Source organism: Physeter macrocephalus, chromosome 9 (genome assembly GCF_002837175.3).
Source record: "Physeter macrocephalus isolate SW-GA chromosome 9, ASM283717v5, whole genome shotgun sequence".
NCBI lineage: Eukaryota > Metazoa > Chordata > Mammalia > Artiodactyla > Physeteridae > Physeter > Physeter macrocephalus.
In genome coordinates, this window is record NC_041222.1 from 22,742,598 (window position 1) to 22,761,664 (window position 19,067).

The 19,067-nt window shown below is 40.5% G+C and overlaps 1 protein-coding gene across 4 annotated transcripts; it reads right to left on the reverse strand.

Annotated features, from left to right (window-relative positions):
• Positions 1–6,804: 6,804 nt before the first annotated feature.
• On the reverse strand, positions 6,805–19,010 carry ZNF189 (zinc finger protein 189). 4 transcript variants are annotated; one of them, XM_007124765.4, is made up of 3 exons: positions 18,588–19,010; positions 17,772–17,898; positions 6,805–9,564 (listed from the first exon to the last, which is right to left on the reverse strand). In XM_007124765.4, the coding sequence occupies exons 1-3, from the start codon at positions 18,618–18,620 to the stop codon at positions 7,844–7,846; spliced, it is 1,881 nt and encodes a 626-aa protein (XP_007124827.1). In that variant the 5' UTR covers positions 18,621–19,010; the 3' UTR covers positions 6,805–7,843. The 4 variants fall into 4 exon arrangements, with proteins under 4 accessions (XP_007124827.1, XP_007124829.1, XP_007124828.1 ...); XM_007124767.4 differs by having other exon boundaries at positions 17,772–17,853; positions 18,588–19,009; XM_007124766.4 differs by having other exon boundaries at positions 17,772–17,856; positions 18,588–19,008.
• Between the last annotated feature and the right edge of the window lie 57 nt (positions 19,011–19,067).

Below are 19,067 nucleotides of genomic sequence, written 5' to 3' on the forward strand. Positions count from 1 at the left end.
AAGAAACAAGATCGTATACAATAATATGCTAAATTACAGTGGCATAGGGAAGGTGCTGAAATCAAAGGAGGTGGGATGAATTGCAGACTGTTTATTGCTAGTTATAGGATCTTGGGATCTTTTTTTTTTTTTTTTTTTTTTTGTGGTATGCGGGCCTCCGTCTGTTGTGGCCTCTCCCGTTGCGGAGCACAGGCTCCGGACGCGCAGGCCCAGCGGCCATGGCCCACGGGCCCAGCCGCTCCGCGGCACGTGGGATCCTCCCAGACCCGGGCGCAGACCCGGGCGCGAACCCGGTTCCCCTGCATCGGCAGGCGGACGCGCAACCACTGCGCCACCAGGGAAGCCCCAGGATCTTGGGATCTTGAGTCTCAGTTTTCCCATCTATAAAATAGAGTTGCTGTGAGGTTAGCAATATTTTATGCAAAGTGCCAGATATATAAGTCATGAATAAATATTATATTTTTCTCTGTCAGTTGGCTCTTGAAGAATGGCACAGGCATTTGAGTGGAAGTGAAGATGAAAACTGTGTCCTGACTAGAGTTCAGATTATGTATTTTGGGGAAATTATGGGAAATCAGGTTGAAATGGTGAGGCCAAGTGGAGTGGCACAGTAGAGTGGGAGGGTAGATAGGACAGGGATTTTATGAAAAGTTTTGCCTTGAAGTAATGAGAAATAGGGACCTGTGAATAATTTTGAGCAGGGAATAACATAATAGAAGGGTATTGCTGAAAATTAGTTTTTAGAATGTAGAAGATTGAGAGGAAACTGGAAGCCAGCTAAGTGTGCGTAATAGCATTTCAACATAGGGCCTAGCCTCTTGGGGGTGGAAGCCAGTGAGTGAATGTGACATCTTTAGATTGGGGAAAACAACACCCCCAAACTCTCCTTACATAGCATAGCTATTTAGCATCCTAATAAGTCTCTGTTATACTGGAACTTGAGAGGCAAGCACTGAGACAAATGAAAATTCAAAATTCTTTTACATCTAATTCTCAAAAAGAGGCTTACACACATGCATAGACTCAGCCCTTTGAGTATGCTGGCACAGTGAAATATAGAGCATCTTCTAACCATAGTACTAATTCTTCCAGCAGTTCACAACAACCAGGGTTAAGCTGTAGCCCGAGGTCTCAGGTGTCAGAGAATTCTACCCTTCTCTCTTACAATATCCAAGGTCAAGGCATCTTTATGCAGCCACTTCCAACTTTTCCTTGTCCTGCCCTGGTTTTACCCTGGGGGAATTTACAGGCCAAAGAAGTCAGAGTGCAGTTCTTGGATCCAGGGACACAATGACTGTCATGTGATATAGAGGTTTATCTTAGTCATTGGACTGACATCAGAAGTATGTTCTTGAGAACCTGGCTCCTGGACTGGAAATAGCACAGGCAAAGATATGAACTATGTTTTACTTGTGCAAAATGTATCTAAACTAGGTGTCTTGGAAAGCTGGGTGATTTTTTTACACCCAGTCTTTATGCTATGGAATACATATGACTTGCTATTCACTCCCCAGTGAAGAGAATAAAGGACTGCTGGAGGCAACTATGCAGCTAATAATACCTATACTATTAACATAGTACCTGGGAGATATTTAAAAAAATACATGTTAATTGGACTTGTACCATTTGTGCAGTAAAGTAAATGTATCTGGCCTTTTTCTATTTGTCCGTGCATCAAGGTTATAGAGATGGCCTTAATTAAAAAGAAACCCGCAGACTTCCCTGGTGGCACAGTTGTTAACAATTCGCCTGCCAGTGCAGGGGACACAGTTTAAATCCCTGGTCCGGGAAGATCCCACATGCCGCGGAGCAACTAAGCTTGTGAGCCACAACTACTGAAGCTCATGTGCCTAGAGCCCGTGCTCCGCAACAAGAGAAGCCACTGCAGTAAGAAGCCTGCGCACCGCAACAAAGAGTAGCCCCTGCTCGCCGCAACTAGAGAAAGCCCACGCACAGCAACAGACCCAATGCAGCCAAAAAAAAAAAAAAAAACCAGTCAGCTCATCCCTACCATACCCAAGGCCACAAAACATTTTTGAAGGAGGTGGAGAAGGAAGGACAACCAATACAAATTAGGAAGAATAACTTCAAAAAATGATTGGAATATCTGAACTAGATTTTTTTTTAAGTTGAAATGTAGTCTGCAAGAAAATATGCTCAACTGGGTATGCTGTGTATGCCCCTAGATTTGCTGATGACATCCTCCTTTAGGAAGACAGATGAAAGTGAAAGGCCTCACTCACCAAAATTACAGAGAAATGGAGTATTACAGTAATTTTTTTTTTTTTTTTTTTTTTTGCCACCAAACACTCCTTTCACTTGTTCATTTTATTTATTTATACTTTGGCCGTGCTGCGTGGCTTGCAGGATCTTAGTTCCCCAACCAGGGACTGAACCCAGTCCCACAGCAGTAAAAGCACCGAGTCCTAACCACTGGACCACCAGGGAATTCCCTCACCTGCTCATTTTATTTATTTTTCTTTTATTGGAGTATAATTGCTTTACAATGTTGTGTTAGTTTCTGCCGTACAATGAAGTGAATCAGCTATATGTATACCTATATCCCCTCCCTCTTGGACCTCCCTCCCACCCCCCACTCCACATCCCACCCATCTAGGTCGCCACAGAGCACCAAGCTGAGCTTCCTGTGCTTTATAGCGTGTTTCCACTAGCTATTTATTTTACGCATGGTAGTGTAGATAGGTCAGTCCTGATCTCCCATTTCATCCCACCCTCCCTTCCCCCCGTGTCCACATGTCCGTTCTCTACGTCTGCATCTCTATTCCTGCCCTGCAAATAGGTTCATCTGTACAATTTTTCTAGATTCCGCATAAATGTGTTAATATATGATGTTTGTTTTTCTCTTTCTGGCTTACTTCACTCTGTATGACAGACTCTAGGCCCATCCATATCTCTACAAATGACCCAGTTTCATTCCTTTTTATGGTTGAGTAATATTACATTGTATATATGTACATCTTCTTTATAGGTTGTTTCCATGACCTGGCTATTATAAATAGCACTGCAATGAACATTGGGGTACGTGTCCTTTTGAATTATGGTTTTCTCAGGGCATATGCCCAGTAGTGGGATTGCTGGGTCATATGGTAGTTCTATTTTTAGTTTTTTAAGGAAACTCCGTACTGTTCTTCACAGTGGCTGTTTCAATTTACATTCCCACCAGCAGTGCAAGAGGGTTCCCTTTTCTCCACACCCTCTCCAGCTGCTCATTTTAAATTGTTACCTACTGTGATGGCTAATTTTATGTTTCAACTCCACTAGACTAAGGAATGTCGGTGAAACATTGTTTTTGGGTGTGTCTGTTGAGGGTGTTTCTGAAAGAGATTTGTATTTAAGTCCTTAGACTGAGTAAAGAAGATTGCCCTCAACCATGCTGATGTGCATTATCCAATTTGTTGAGCACCTGAATCAAAAGTGAATGCGGTCAAATTTGTTCTCTGCCCAAGTGGGGCATGCATCTTCTGTCCTTGGACATCAGCGCTCCTGGTTCTTAAGCTCCTTTGGACTCAGATTGAATTACATCATTGGCTTTCAGTTTTCCAGCTTATGAACAGCATACCACGGGACTTCTTGTACTCCATAATCACACGAGCCAATTCTTATTATCTATCTATCTATCTATCCATCCATCCATCCTATTGGTTTATTGGTTCTGTTTCTCTGGAGAACCCAAAAACATATACTAATTAATATTTTGCTTCATCTACTTTAACCCTAATTTTCTTTCAAAATTGTTCCATGTGTTAATTCCCATAAGGAATTTGAGTAATGCCATTAAAAGTTCAGTCTTTTACTTTAGTAGGGCCCTAAACAAAACCCCACAAGCCCTCCCCAAGTTTTTGTTTGGTTCTCTCTTCCATTGTCCCTAATTGCTACTCCAAACTTTTACTATTGACAAGGCTCCCAACTCTACCCCTCATGGTGGCCACCCCTCTCCTTCCCTGACTCTCAAAACGTGACTTTGACTATTTTTTGGAAATGGGTCATCTCAAGTGTATTCTATTTCTTCCCCTTCCCCCAGACACTAAATCTGTCCTCTTTCCCTTTCTCCCAAATGGGAGGAAGAAAGCCTCCATAGTAAATCCTTCCATTAGTGCTAAAATTCATTTTTGCTTATCTAGTAACTCAATTTCCATCTGCTCTCCTTTATCTTCAACTTCTCCCTCAAACTGGCTATCTATTCAGAATGGAAAAATACTTTTTCTCTTTAATCTTGATCTATATCCCTCCTCATATTCACAATCTTCTTTTTATTCCCTTTTACAGACCAGTAAAATTAAGTAAGATGAATAATCAAAAAAGGATTGCCATTTTTTTTTAACTAAAGACATACATTCAACAGGCCAAAATTACTATTATTTCTTGAAAGGACTTTTTTATTTTAAAAGGGGGGCATTATTTCAGAAAAAGATTAAGTTCTTGAATCAATTTAGCTTTTTTACAAAGCTACTCTATTGTCCTTGTTTTTACCATTTGAATGTAGAATAGTAAACTTTTCACCATGAATTGATAGTATTTGAGAATCGATGATCTACACTCTTCAGACAGTATTTAAGCCCCTGAAAACTGGCCCTTCCCAATTTCAGAAGCTGTTCTTATAGTACTCATTAATGACTTTCTAATTATCCAATCTAAAGGACATTCTTCAACCCTTCTTTGATGTCTCTGCAGCACTCTTCTAGGTCACTTTCCTAGTTATCACTATGTACTGGGTTTTTGATACTTCTGGCTGTTCCTCTCTGTCTCCTTTGAATCTTGCCCATCCATTAAACAAGAATGGATCTCAGGATTCCATCTCTGGATTTCTTTACTTGCTTTATTCTTTCCTTAAATCTTACTTAATTCAGTTCTGTGTCTAAACACTGGTGAATTCCTAAATCAATTTCTAACCTAGATCTTCCCTGTGCACCATGTCCACATCTCCAATTATCTTCAGACATGTCTATCTCACAGATAAGCCAAACATTACATGCTCAAAAACTTTAGTAATTAATTCCTTACTCCATACCAGGTGCACTGTCCTCCCCCACCTTTTTAGTAAGAATAACAACCACCCAAACCCACCTTGAATCTTTACTCTTTTTCACCTTCCTCATCCAATTAGCAATCAGGTCTTACTCTGTATTTCTCAAGTTCATCTCCTTTCATTCCCACTGCCTTAAAGACACCACAGTCTCTCAGTAGTACTACTCTAAGAGACTATGGAGTTAACACGGAAACCACAGGCCCTTGAATGCTTACTTTGTGCAACTTCCTGAGGATAAGATTCCCAGATCTTAAAAAGGTCAAGAGCCGATTTTTTCCCTCCTATTCACTTCCACATTGTCTCGAGTCAAAATGGAGGCACCACAAGATGTGTGTTGTGTGTGTAGTATTTGGAAAGGTACACAAGGGAAGAATCTGGGGTACCAGTAATATTTAAGCTGGGTACCAGTTATATAGAGGTTTAGTTGTGAAAATTCACTGAGCTATATTCTTAAAATGCGTCCTTTTCTTATACACACCATACTTACCTACAAGGAAAACATTACCACAGGATTTCAGGAGAAATCAAGTCCTATCTCTTTAGCACTACAACTCTTGTTTATGGGCACCTTACCTCCTGCCATATTCCCATCACCAAGCAATCAGTTCACTCTGTAGCTACCAGATCCTCTCACAACTTCGTCTTCAGACAGTATTCATCTTTCCTGGTACTTGTCTTTTAGTCTCATCTTAGGCATTATTTCCTCTTGAAAGATTTAACTTTCTCCTTCCCTCATCTTCTAGGCACTTCATATCCCTTTCTAAAGTCCTCCACACATTTCTATCTTTTTCTTGTAAAATAGCAGTGTATACTGCAGTGGACTTGCTTTAAAAAAAAATCACCTTTTTTGGCTATGCTTTGTACAGCCAATGAATTGTATACATAAGCAAGAACTGTTTCGCTGTTACTGGAGTCTGGAGCCGTCACTCCAGATTCACATTCAAGGATGTTAAAAATTATGTACTTTTAGGAATATCTCAAATGACCATGGCCCCAAATTACAGTGAGGTCAACAGCCAGAACTTCCGCTCAGCAAGACAATCATACATGATACAATGCAATTTCAGCAAAAAGCACAGAAATGTTTTCGTGTGCATGCAGTGAAAACATACACTTTGTGTTAGGTTTTTGAAAACAGGATTCCATCTCTGGATTTCTAAGAACCTCGTTATTAGTTGTGACTCTGGGCTGGGGAACCACTGGTGCAGAACAAGTAAAACAGGGAGATTTAGGGCAGGAGGATAATTTTATTGAAAAATTAAGTGCATTATCAGCTACCTTTTGTACTTTTCACTGAGTTACAAACTCTTTTGAAAAGTTAACTGTATGGTAACTATGAGTACTTAATTGGAATAAGGAAGTGTACAGAGAGGCATATTTCTACACATACCATAACATCCACGTTTACGTGTGCATGCACACACACATACGCACATATTCAGAGATGGGAAGATGAAAATTTGATGAAAGTTTGGAGGTGATGTTTAGAATGTCTAGGTTATAGTTGAAAGTGAGGTCTTTTGCTTAAACTATTAGGAAATTAGAATTACCGAGTCCTGGTGATTTGGAATTATATACTCAGGAACTAAAGAACCTGGATTTAACCTTAATTGAACTATCCCAGAAAAGGTAACGAGTCAGAGGTAGAACAAGTGAGAGCAATTTCCTTTAAACCCTTGATTCTAATTTTTAAATGCTGTAATATATTTGACAGGATATATTTTACACTAGAGTAACAAATAACTCTTACACAAAGCAAAAAACAAAACAGGTTTAATGATTAGAAGAGATGAATTAATAGGTTTATAATAACCATTAACTAAGGAAGCCCTAGAACCAGAAATAAGGATTTTTAAATTGCATGCAAAGTCTAGTTACCATAAAAATCAAAGCAATACCAAAATATCTCAGCTTCCTAGCATAGACTCCAGGTCTTTTTATTTCCAACTCTTGGTAATCAAAATATTTACACTTTCACATGCTACTGGTAATGGAGGAATAAAATTTAATTTGTCTAGGACTACAAATATCTTTCACAGATTGGAGGGCACAAAAAGAACAATGTCTTCCTCCACCTTTTTGGGCCCATCTTGGGAAAAAAGAAAAGGCACTCCCAAAGGCTCCTTGGTAACACCTTTGCTAGGTTTGTTAATTACATAATCTGTACATTTAGTTTATATGTAAAATTAATGGTCCACTCATTTCACAGATCTGGGAACCACATGGCATTGGAACTGCCTTTAACCCACATGCCAAACAACTGGATTAGACAATGACAAAAGCTTTGGATGCCAGTTTTTTAAAAAATGGGGGTTTTGTTTCCTTGAAAACTTAAGCATATGCTTAATTATTGGACTTGGCATGCATAGCCAAACATATCATGGAACTGAAAGAACCACCATATAGTATGGTGCCAGAGGACTCTTGAGTAATTATGCTAGTTTTCTAACATCAGCTGCTTCCAACTCCCTTACGCCAATGTAACTTTGTTCTTCTCCCTTTATTAATTATAACTAAGTGCTCTGAACCTGGGTTTAACCTCTCTGCTGAAAGATATGTAAAAGAAAGATGCTTGAATTACTGAGTCTTTCTCTATGATAGTCAAAACAAAGAGTAATGGAAGTCTTCAACTGCCTGTGGGCAGCTGCCTATTATTCACAGAACCTTTAGAAACCATTTGCCTGAGGCCAAAGAGAACCTGCTTTATCACTAAATCTTGACTCACGTTGAGCCATACTGAAACTGCACTTGGGTAGCTGGTCTCAAGTCAAACCAAGCTTAAGTATTTCTCTACGTTTACTGCATCCATGTAGTGTGCAATTTTTGATGCTGAATAAGAGATATATGGCAATTGAAGGCTTCCCCACAAGCATCACATTCGTGGGTTTCTTGAATTTTCACCTCTGCATGGATCTTCTGATGGTTGACGAGGCTGCGCTGTTGACTGAAACTTTTGTCGCACTTCTCACACTTATAAGGTTTTTCTCCTGTGTGTATTCTCTGATGCTGAATAAGGCCTGAGTTCCGGCTAAAGGCCTTCCCACATTCATCACATTTATGGGGTTTATTACCTGTGTGAACACCCTGATGTCGAATAAGATTACAGAGTTGACTAAAACTTTTGCCACACTGTCTGCACAGATAGGGTCTCTCACCAGTGTGGATTCTCTGGTGTTCAATAAGAAATGAGCTCCGACTGAAGCTTTTCCCACATACAGTACATAGGTAGGGCTTTTCACCAGTGTGGATTCTTTGATGTTGTACAAGATGAGCACTGACACTAAAAGTTTTCCCACATTCATCACATTTATAAGATTTTTCCTTAGGGTAGACTTCCTGCTGTATAATAAGATTGCAATTTGGATCAAAACTTTCCTTGGTTTCATTGTATGAATAAGTCTTCTCTCTGGTGTGGATTCTCTGATGCTGAATAAGACCTGAGCTTCTACTAAAGGCTTTTCCACATTCCTCACATTTATGGGGTTTGTCGCCTGTGTGAATTCTCTGATGACGAGTAAGGTTGCAAAGTTGACTGAAGCTTTTCCCACACTCTTTGCACTGATAAGGTCTTTCACCTGTATGGATCCTCTGATGTTCAATAAGGAATGAGCTCCGACTGAAGCTTTTTCCACATTCAATACAAAGAAAAGGCTTCTCACCAGTGTGGATTTTTTGGTGTTGTATAAGGTATGTACTTAATCTAAAGGCTTTCCCACATTCACCACATTTATGGGGTCTTTCCCCAGTGTGAATTCTCTGATGTTCAACAAGTAATGAATTTCGACTAAAGCTTTTCTTACATTTGGTACAGTGATAGGGTTTCTCACCAGTGTGAGTTCTCTGATGTTCAATCAGGTGTGACTTCCAACTGAAGGCTTTCCCACAGTCACTACATTTATGGGGTTTCTCACCTGTGTGAATCCTTTGATGTTTAACAAGGCTTCTTCTCTGGCTGAAGCTCTGTTTACATTGGTTACACTGATAGGGTCTCTCTCCAGTGTGGATTCTCTGATGTCTAATAAGGGTTGAGCTCACACTAAAGGTTTTTCCACAGTAATTACACTCATAGGGCCTTTCCCCAGTGTGAATTCTCTGATGTTCAATAACAAATGAACTGCGACTGAAACTTTTCCCACATTCATTACATTGAAAAGGTTTTTCTCCCGTATGGACCCTTTGATGTTGAATGAAATGAGCCTTGCGGACAAAACCCTTTCCACATTCTTCACATTTATGACATTTCTCTTCAGAATTTGGTCTCTTACGGATAATGCTAGTGTTTCCTCTGAACATTCTTTGTTCCTGGGTCAAAGATTCCCTTGGTATTTCCCATAAGAAGATTCCTCTCTGTTTATCTAACCTACCAACAAGTTCAAAGGTTTCTCTACCCATAGAATCCTGGTCAATTTCACTTTTGATTCTTGTAACTATTACACCCTGTGGTTCCACTTCTTCCTCAATTTCCTCAATTTCTTGTTTCACAGTTGGCTCCTCATCCTTATCTCTGTTCAAAACATCTGGAATGATAAATGGAAAATAGAAACATCAGCCTAGCTCTTGCCAGCAAGGAGGAACTGTCAGAAAAATAAGATAATTAAGATAAATGATCTACTATGTGCATAAAATGTAGTTTACTACATCACAGCATCCTTGTGATGATTACATTAGTTCATATACATAAAGCATTTAGAACTACCTGGCAAACAGTACAAGCTATATAAATATTTAGTATTAGTTATCTGATAAAATGAAATGTTTTTCTTGGAGAAAGGGTATGAAAAGAGTGTTTACGAGGCACAAAGTGCATCAGCAGGAGAAAGGAGGAAGGGCTGATAAATCGACAACGAATTATGCAAGGTAAGATGGGCAAACAAAGAAGTAAAACAAGTAGTGGCAGGATAAACTAGCCTATCAAGGAAGAAAGTATAACATGGGAAGAAAACAGTAGGTTCAGGAAAAATTAGGATGAGGTAGCATTATGGGAATGTGAATAAACCAAATAACTGACAGAAAAGAACACATAAAATGATGCTGAGAAGGATAAAAGACAAAAACCAGGGGAAACAACAATTCATTGATTAATAATAATTTATTTATTGTGATCACAAGCATTCCAGGCACTGTATAATGAGTTAGGATTTAGAGATAAGGCAAGAAGCCCCCTACCAAATGGAATGGGTGACAAGTACAAATGGGGAAAGAATATAATATGGTAAAGAAAATATTAAGTAAAATAGCTCCTACATCAAGAGACAAATGGCTTTTAAAAAACTGGGTTGAAGTGACATGGACTCTATGATATAGAAAAACAGGGGAAAAAAACAAAAGGAACATGGTTAGAGCTAATGGAAGAAACTAAGAAAAAGAACAGTCTGTGGTAGCTTATGACTTCACCTACCACAAATAGTACATTCTTCAAGTATACATAATTCTCATGCCTTTAAAGATACAAGACACAAGTTGGAACCATCTATTTCCAACTGAGAGTCTGCATGACATCTGAGAAATAATCTTGCAAGCATTGGAAGAAAGATAACATAATGGTCTATGATATAACAAAGCAGCATAGAGGACACTTAAGTCTGCCTCTGACTTCTTTCCTGATTTTCTGTCTCTTGCTGCCTGTTGGATAACTCCATGAGAAGATTGCATCACCACCAAATTTGTATTTGGCCCTAAACAATTTCCCTTTTTAGAATTACTCTTTTCTTTCAATTTTCTAGTCTTCTAACTGTGGAGTCATCTTTGAATTTTCTTTTCACTTACTTCAGTCATTATTTTATTCCAAAAAAACTTCTTCTTATTCCCCTAAGAAACTTTATTTCTGCCTAAGTCTACTTACAAGTGCTCTCTCTCAAATTCACTTTCAGTACACTGTGTTTTCTTTCACTCAATGAAAAAGTATGAGAGAACTCCCTCACTATTCTACCTCCTACCTATAAAATTACCTTCAGTGGTACATGAAGATTTATCCCATTCTTATCCAAGGCTAATTCATCTACTCTCTCGATACCACTTGCCTCTGGGCACTTGTTCAATTATTACCATTTCTTCCTCTTTCTTCAATCTGTATTCTCCATTGACACCTTCCTACCAACATACAAACATATCCAACTTTATCCTGAAACCTGAAATCCTTTTCTAGATTAAATCCAAGCTTTGAAAAAAATCTTAACACTGTACCTCTCCGTTTCCTATGTTTTCAGTGACCAACCTCTTCCCATTCAATCTGTTCTGCAACCTACTATAAAATCTGGTTTCTGTTTCCAGAATCTAGAGAAACTTCTCATTAAATCACCAATGACTTTCAAGTAACAAACACAATGGACATTTTTAGTCCTTATTTTACTCAGCAGCATCTGATACTGTGGACTATTCCTGTTTCTTGACACTGTTTTTGTTTCTGTGCTATTATATTCTAGTTCTCTCCCTATTTCTTTTCTTTGCCCTTTTCTAATACATTTCCCTCATGTATTTCTCTTCCTTTGTCAACTGTTTAAGGTTATTGTCACCCATGTTTACATCCTTATCTTGCTCTATCTACACACCCTCTGAATACTGCCACTTAAATGTCTCAAAAAGAGCTCACAATTAACATGACCATCATCATTTGCTGTCATGTCTGTCTCCACCTCTAATCATCTTCCCTTGAGAGGCATCACTGTCCATCACACTAAAGTCCCAAAGCAGGAAATCATCCTAGATTTCTCCCTTTTTCTTACCATTAATCAATCACCAAAATCAATGATTCTACTCTTTAGCATTTGCCTTCTCTCTCTGTTTTCCTTGGATTACTGCAAAAGCCATCTAATAATCCTTGGCTCTTGTCTTTAGGCTGTATCTATTTCACTGAATTCAGAGAGATTTTCATAAAATGGAATTCTAATCATGTCACCACCTATAGATTCACTAGCACTCCACTGTCTCTAAAATCAAATCAAATCCCTTTACACAATGATGCTCAGCACTTCATGAGGTCTCTTAAGCTTTAATTCACCCTCCTACCCATGCTCTCACACTTCAAGTGGACAAATTGCTTGTGCTTTAGTCTTTTAGGCCATTTCTTGGCATATCTCATTTATGAAATGTCCACCAACATTGTTTACTTGGGGAAACTCTTGGTTTCTCTTTAAGATTCAGTGCAAAGCAACAGTTCCTCTATAAAGCCTTCACTTAGTCCAATAGATGATTTAAGCACTCTGTTTCTGATCACCAGCCCTTGTCCATGACTGCATTATAGTATTATTACACTGTACTTTTAACTGTGTGTCTTTTCCATTGGATTGTAAGTTCTTTTTGAGAAGGTAAAGTTTCTTCATAATGCTTACCCAGTGGATATTGTTCCAGGGTTTTACTCAAAGGAATAATACAAAATTACATTATTTGCAGATGATATGAATGCCTACCCAAAATTCCTAAAATAATTAAATGAAATATAATAGTGATGACAGGACTAACATATAAAACAAATACTGGTTCTTACTACCAAGAATAACCAATTAGTAAATATTATAGAAAAATAAAATATGTTCTTCATGATAATAAAACCCATAAAACCTAGGAATGTATCTACAAGAAATACAAGATTCATAAAAATAATCCATACAATTTTTCTGAAGGACATAGACAATTAAATAGAGTCAACCAAATTGCCAAAGAGATTCAACATTATAAGGATCTTATTTCTTCCCAAACCAACCAACAAACCTAACTGTATTCCAACAAAAATCCCACGAGCCAGTTAAAAAACCCCAAGTAATCTAAATTTCAACCAGAAGAATGCAGAAAACTAGTTAAGTACAGTTGACCCTTGAACAACACAAGGGTTAGGGGCACTGACCCTCCACACTGTTGAAAATCCACATATAACTTTACAGTTGGCCCTCCATATCCATGGTTCTGCACCCGCGGATTCAACCAACCACAGACTGTGTAGTACTGTACTACGTATTTAGTGAAAAAAATAATAATGTATAAGAGAACTCAAGCATTTCAAACCTGTGTTGTTCAAAGGTCAACTGTATACCCTGAAAGAGAATATGAGTGACTTAATCTTACCAGACATGAAATATAATGTATTGCTGAAGTAAATAAAACAGAGAGAGGCACCGGCATGAAAACAAATAGGTCAAACAGAAAGACAGGTAAAATAAGTGAGTCTAGGCTTCCACACATGGCAGCCTAGAAATGACTAGCCATTAGACCTGGGCCTGGTAGCTAAAACCACCTTCTGAGATATCTGCCGTGCTTGTATGTTCCCATCCTCTGGTCATAGTTAATTTTTCTAGAGTAGACAGTTGCCTCTCAGTTTTCTAGGTAAAAGAATGAGAGAATGGGGAAGGACTTGCATTCCTAGGCCTAGCACAGTGCTTTATAATTATTTATCGAATGAATGAGTAGTTGAACAAATAATTGGAAAGAGACGATAATTAAAGGAGGAAAACAGTGAATTTAAGGTCTTATAGGTTCAGCATTTCCCAATTCTATCAAGGTCCAATCTGGCTCAAGTTGTCTGGAGATAGGTCAATAAAGCCAAAGAAGTCTATTTCAGCTGAAAGAACGGAAAGATCAAGAACTAAGAGATCAAGCTGTCAGCTGTATCATCAATATTGTTCTTAAAATTTTTAAAGAAAAATAGAAAGGATAGGTATGACTGAAGAGGCAAAATTACAAAGCTAAATGAGTTAAGTAGAGCAACAGGATGAAGTGGAGGAAAACACTATAGTGGAATAGTTTAATAATCGTAATCTCTCATCAAGGGAGCACTCATCAAGGGGATGGATATAGAGTTTACAGAGGAGGATGAAAAGATTGTGGGGGGAGAAATAATAACTGATGAAAAGATGTATTTCAGCTACAATAAAGAAGACAGCCTAAAAGTAGATCACAGATGGGGTCACTGCCATTTTACAGTACTAGGCACAGGCAAGGCTGGGCATTTGCCTGGTATTATCAACTAGGGCACCATATGGGTGGAAAAAGCTGTCAGTGACTCAGAGATATCATAGCTAAATGGAAAAAAATACCTAGCCTGACATGGGCGGAGACTGAAGTGGTATCCTGGAAATAACAGATGAGGCTAGAAAGCTAGGCAGGGGCTGTATAACGAGGTGCTAGTATGTAGGACAAAAAATTAAGATTTTTATCCTTTAAGCTGTCAGAAATCACCAAAAGTTATAAGCAGTTAACTAACACAAAATCACTTTGGTGGCAGTAAAGAGAACATATTAGAATACAGGGAGACTGGAAGCACAGGGCTAGTTTACAGGCTAATGCAATAATTTTGTCAAAAGATATTGAGTCTTAATTATATTCACTCAGTCACCCAAATATTTAAGAAGCATATAATACATGCCTGGCTCTGTGCTAACTGCTGGAGAAATCAAATGAAAAAAAAAATACAGTTACTGTCCTCTTGAAGATCAGTCTGTCTAGAGAAATAACATAATGACTATAGTACACTGAAATAAATTCAACAATGGAAGCGTATACAAGATAGCACAGAGAAAGGAGTACTTAATTCTGAAGAGGAGGCCCTTGAGATCTTAGTGGATTATCTGAGTTATTTATGTGGTCTTCAAAAGGAGATGACTAAGAAGTTGGAGTTCAACAGAGAAGGTAATGACAATGATGATGAAGATAACAATTGACATTTATATTGTACTTACTACATGTTGGTCAGTGTCCTAAATGCTTTACATATATTAACTGAGTTAATGCTCACAATAATCCTAATAGGTAAGTGCTATTATTATTTCCATTTTATATTAAAAAAAAAGGACACAGGCACAGAAAGGTTAAGTCACAAGGCTAGTAAGTGGTGGAATCAGGATTTTTTACTTGGACAGTTAGGCTCCATACTGCCTCTCTTAAGTAGAGATTAAGATTTGGGACTTACCATCACATAGCAGTAGCTGATGACCTGAGTGTAAATAAGGTCTGCCAAAGAAGGTATATAGTCTGAGAGGAAGTCTGAGAATGCAAGGCAATAGAAGGAAGCAATAAAAAGTTTCAAATATCTATAGAGAAGAATTAAATACAGTCCAAAAAGAGTCTACTGCATTTGATAATTGGGTTATTACAGACCAATTTTTTTTTTTAAAGAAGATGTTGGGGGTAGGAGTTTATTAATTTTTATTTATTTATTTTTGCTGTGTTGGGTCTTCATTTCTGTGCGAGGTCTTTCTCTAGTTGTGGCAAGTGGGGGCCACTCTTCATCGCGGTGCGCAGGCCTCTCACTATCGCGGCCTCTCTTGTTGCGGAACACAGGCTCCAGACGCGCAGGCTCAGTAATTGTGGCTCACGGGTCCAGCCGTTCCGCGGCATGTGGGATCCTCCCAGACCAGGGCTCGAACCCGTGTCCCCTGAATTAGCAGGCAGATTCTCAACCACTGCGCCACCAGGGAAGCCCCAGACCAATGTTAAACAACTGAAGGCAAGTGGTAAAGGCACAAAAAGGGGATTAGAGATAATGGGAGGTAAAGAAGTAGAGAACACACCTTAACTACTCTTAACAAAAATCTGGCTGTGAAGCAAACAAGTAGTAGGTTACAGGGAGCAGCAAGAGAGACTGTGGCTCAAAGGAGAGTTCTAGAGCCACGAACATATCTATCATCAGAATAAAGGTACTAGGGGAGAAAGAATAGAGACTGAAACTATAAGAAAAAAAAAAAGACTGATAAATTATTGGAGAATGTGAGAAGATAGGCAACCTTAAGAGTGCAATGAGGGGCAGAAAACTTGAGAGTTCATGTGTAGTGGCCACTATCTTCTCTGTGAAACAGAAGATGAGGTCCACCACTGAGTGATGGACCCAAGGAAAACTCTCTAAGTTTTTGGAATAGTCACTAAAAGGAACAGGGGCATGAGCAAATCAACGATAAAAAATTTGCTGAAATGTAAAAACCCAGTGGAGACTAGAAGAAAGAAAAGCCATGTATATATACAGGGCACCAATCCGTTCGGATAAAAAATTTCGCTTGCTGTGTTTAGCAACTCAGGTAGGAGAAAAGAAAAGGCAGATTTTACAATCAGTATAGGATTTGAAGTTTGCAGAATGGGTAGAACATAATGACAAGGTGGCAAGAGAGCATGCTGGTGATCATTTTATATATAGGTCCATGGATTAGATAAGGAGGTGAAGTCAGGAGGGGATCGAGAGCCTGGGGGAAAAAAGAAGTCAAGGAACAGGAAAGATTAAGAATAAATAGGTTTGGGGCTTCCCTGGTGGCGCAGTGGTTGAGAGTCCGTCTGCCGATGCAGGGGACACAGGTTCGTGCCCCGGTCCAGGAAGATCCCACATGCCACGGAGCGGCTGGGCCCGTGAGCCATGGCCGCTGAGCCTGCGCGTCTGGAGCCTGTGCTCCGCAACGGGAGAGGCCACAACAGTGAGAGGCCCGCATACCGCAAAAAAAAAAAAAAAGAATAAATAGGTTTGGACTTCCCTGGTGGCACAGTGGTTAAGACTCTGCCTGCCAATGCAGGGGACATGGGTTCGATCCCTGATCCAGGAAGATCCCACATGCCATGGAGCAACTAAGCCCGTGTGCAACAACTACTGAGCCTGTGATCTAGAGCCTGCGAGCCACAACTACTGAACCCGTGTGCAACAACGACTGAAGCCCGCACGCCTAGAGCCCGTGCTCCGCAACAAGAGAAGCCACCGCAATGAGAAGCCCGCGCACTGCAAGAGAGTAGTCCCTGCTTGCCTCAATGAGGCGACAACGTCGCCACAGCAACGAAGACCCAACGCAGCCAAAAATAAATAAATAAATTTATTAAAGAAAAAAAAGAATAGGTTTGGTAGGAAAAGTAGACAGGTAAGAATTTATAGTAAGCTCCATGTGGGCAGAGATCATGTCTGTTTTGGTAACCCCTGTTTAGTTACAGTCGATAAATATCTACTGCCTGAATAAAAATAAGATATTGGTCAAAGTATAAGATATTGGGGTTTAAGATTTGCCTGTAATGACAAAATTCAGGGTATGATCATTGATGTGAGGTGCTGAATAAAAATGGAAAGCAAGGTCGCTGAAGACAATATGGTCAAGATACAGTGAGGCTGAAGTAATGACAGCATGATCGATGGTATGGGTTAGCAAAGAGAAGATTCTGAAATGTGACAAAATCTATGTGTGAGGAACCAAAAAAAGTTGACAGATGGTAGTGAAAAGGAATTGAGAGGGTAGGGCAAGACAGCTGAGACCTCAAAAGAGAGAAACTGTGTTTGAAGGTGGAAAACGAACGCTTTGGGAACAGCACTGAAAAGTTAGGAGAACAATTATTTTTTCCTTTCAGCCTTGAGACAAAGGATGAGAGGAAGGAAGAAGATGTAGGAGAATAAGCAGCCCCTGCCAGAGAAGTGGTGTCCTTGGGAAAGTGCCAGGTTTCAGTTAAGGCCAGGAGGGGTAGGGAACATTATGTGAAGAGGAACAGGGGCTCCAGAAGGCAGAGTGAAAAGGGGTGGGAGGAAAGCAGTGGGAGGATGAGCCAGGAGGGAAAGTACAGAGCAATATGGGAATGAGATTATGAAGATAGGAAGCCAGAAAAGCTTGTATTTTGGTCATTGCAAGAACGGTAGGGATGAGAGTCATGGAAACAATTCATGGCTGAAAGGTTTGAATCAGAACTTTGGAACAAATCAGTTTGGTACGGTTCTAGTTCAAGTGTTCTGATTTCTTATAGTTTCTTAGATATTTTAATCAGAGAAACAGCAGATTCTTACCCAGTGAGACCAGGTTTCCATAATTCTCCATCATGACATCTTTATACAGGCTTCTCTGAGCTGGATCCAGATAATCCCACTCCTCCTGGGTAAAAAACACAGCCACATCCTCAAATGTCAGCAACCCCTGAAACAGTATGATTTCTGTAGTCAGTTCTTGTCTCAAGGACAATTCTACCACTGAAAGTAGCAAAAACAATCACTTGTCAGGGCCGGGTAGGCTAGGAGGAACATGACACTAAGAGTTCCAAATGGGGCCCAATTCTGGGAACCGACAGAATTCAGACAGGCACCTCAAATTAGAGGATAACTGAGCTGGATCTTTGTCCTCTGTAGTGAGGAATCTAAGGATAAGGCTTTCTGATTTACTAATTATGCCCTAATATATGAATTTTAGTAATCTGCCCCAAGGCCTTCCCAAGTTTCCTGCACCTCATTGCCCCGCTCGATTCTCTACAAGCACTGCCTTGAGACCCGTTTCAATTCAAATTTCTCTAAGCGTCTACTTTGGGTCCAGGCATCTCGGCAGGTGTAGAAGACACAGGGGAGGATCAAAAAAGATAGCTCACCTGGAAACACTCGTAAATGAAAACGCTAGTTTGGAGCATTACCAATTTTCTTTAGCTGATTTATCAAGTCGCTCTTGAAAAACGGAGCCAGTGGTCAGTGTGATCGCGAACGGCACCCCAGTGTACCAGGGGGTACTTCACTGCACCGCGCTGGCCCTCAAGACCGCGACCCGAGAGGTGGGGGGGCGGTGGCGCGGCCTAGCTCGGGAACGGCGAGAGAACGGGGATACCCGGAGGGGCGACTTACCTTTGGCTCTGGCGGGGGGCTAGGCGAGGCCATCTGTCGGACAGAAAATCAGGGCAGGAATCCGGGGTGGCCGCACGGAAAGGAGCCTCTGGCAAGGCCTACCCGGCCGCTGAAGATTAGGCCCGAAGAAGGCGAGGCCTCCAGGCTGGATCTGGCCAGGTCCTGCCTCGGTCCCCGAGCGGTCACGACCCCAGCAGCATGTCAGATGCGCTACTTGGCCGCCCCCACCCCGCAACCCCTCCCCTGCCTGGATGCGCCGCTTTCAGGCCTCGCTAGAGCCTCCTCCCGGTTGCCAGTTCCTGCTGCTTTCAGCCAAAGAGCGCTATGCTCGCCCGCCCCCGGACCAGAAGGCGTCACCCGGAACCTTCCCGGGACGCCCCTCAACTACATCTCCCGTCATGCTACGAGAGAGCTCCTGGGTCCAGCCTCCCCCGGCAATGGCTACTGAACTACACTTCCCGGAGTGCAAAGCGTGAGGGA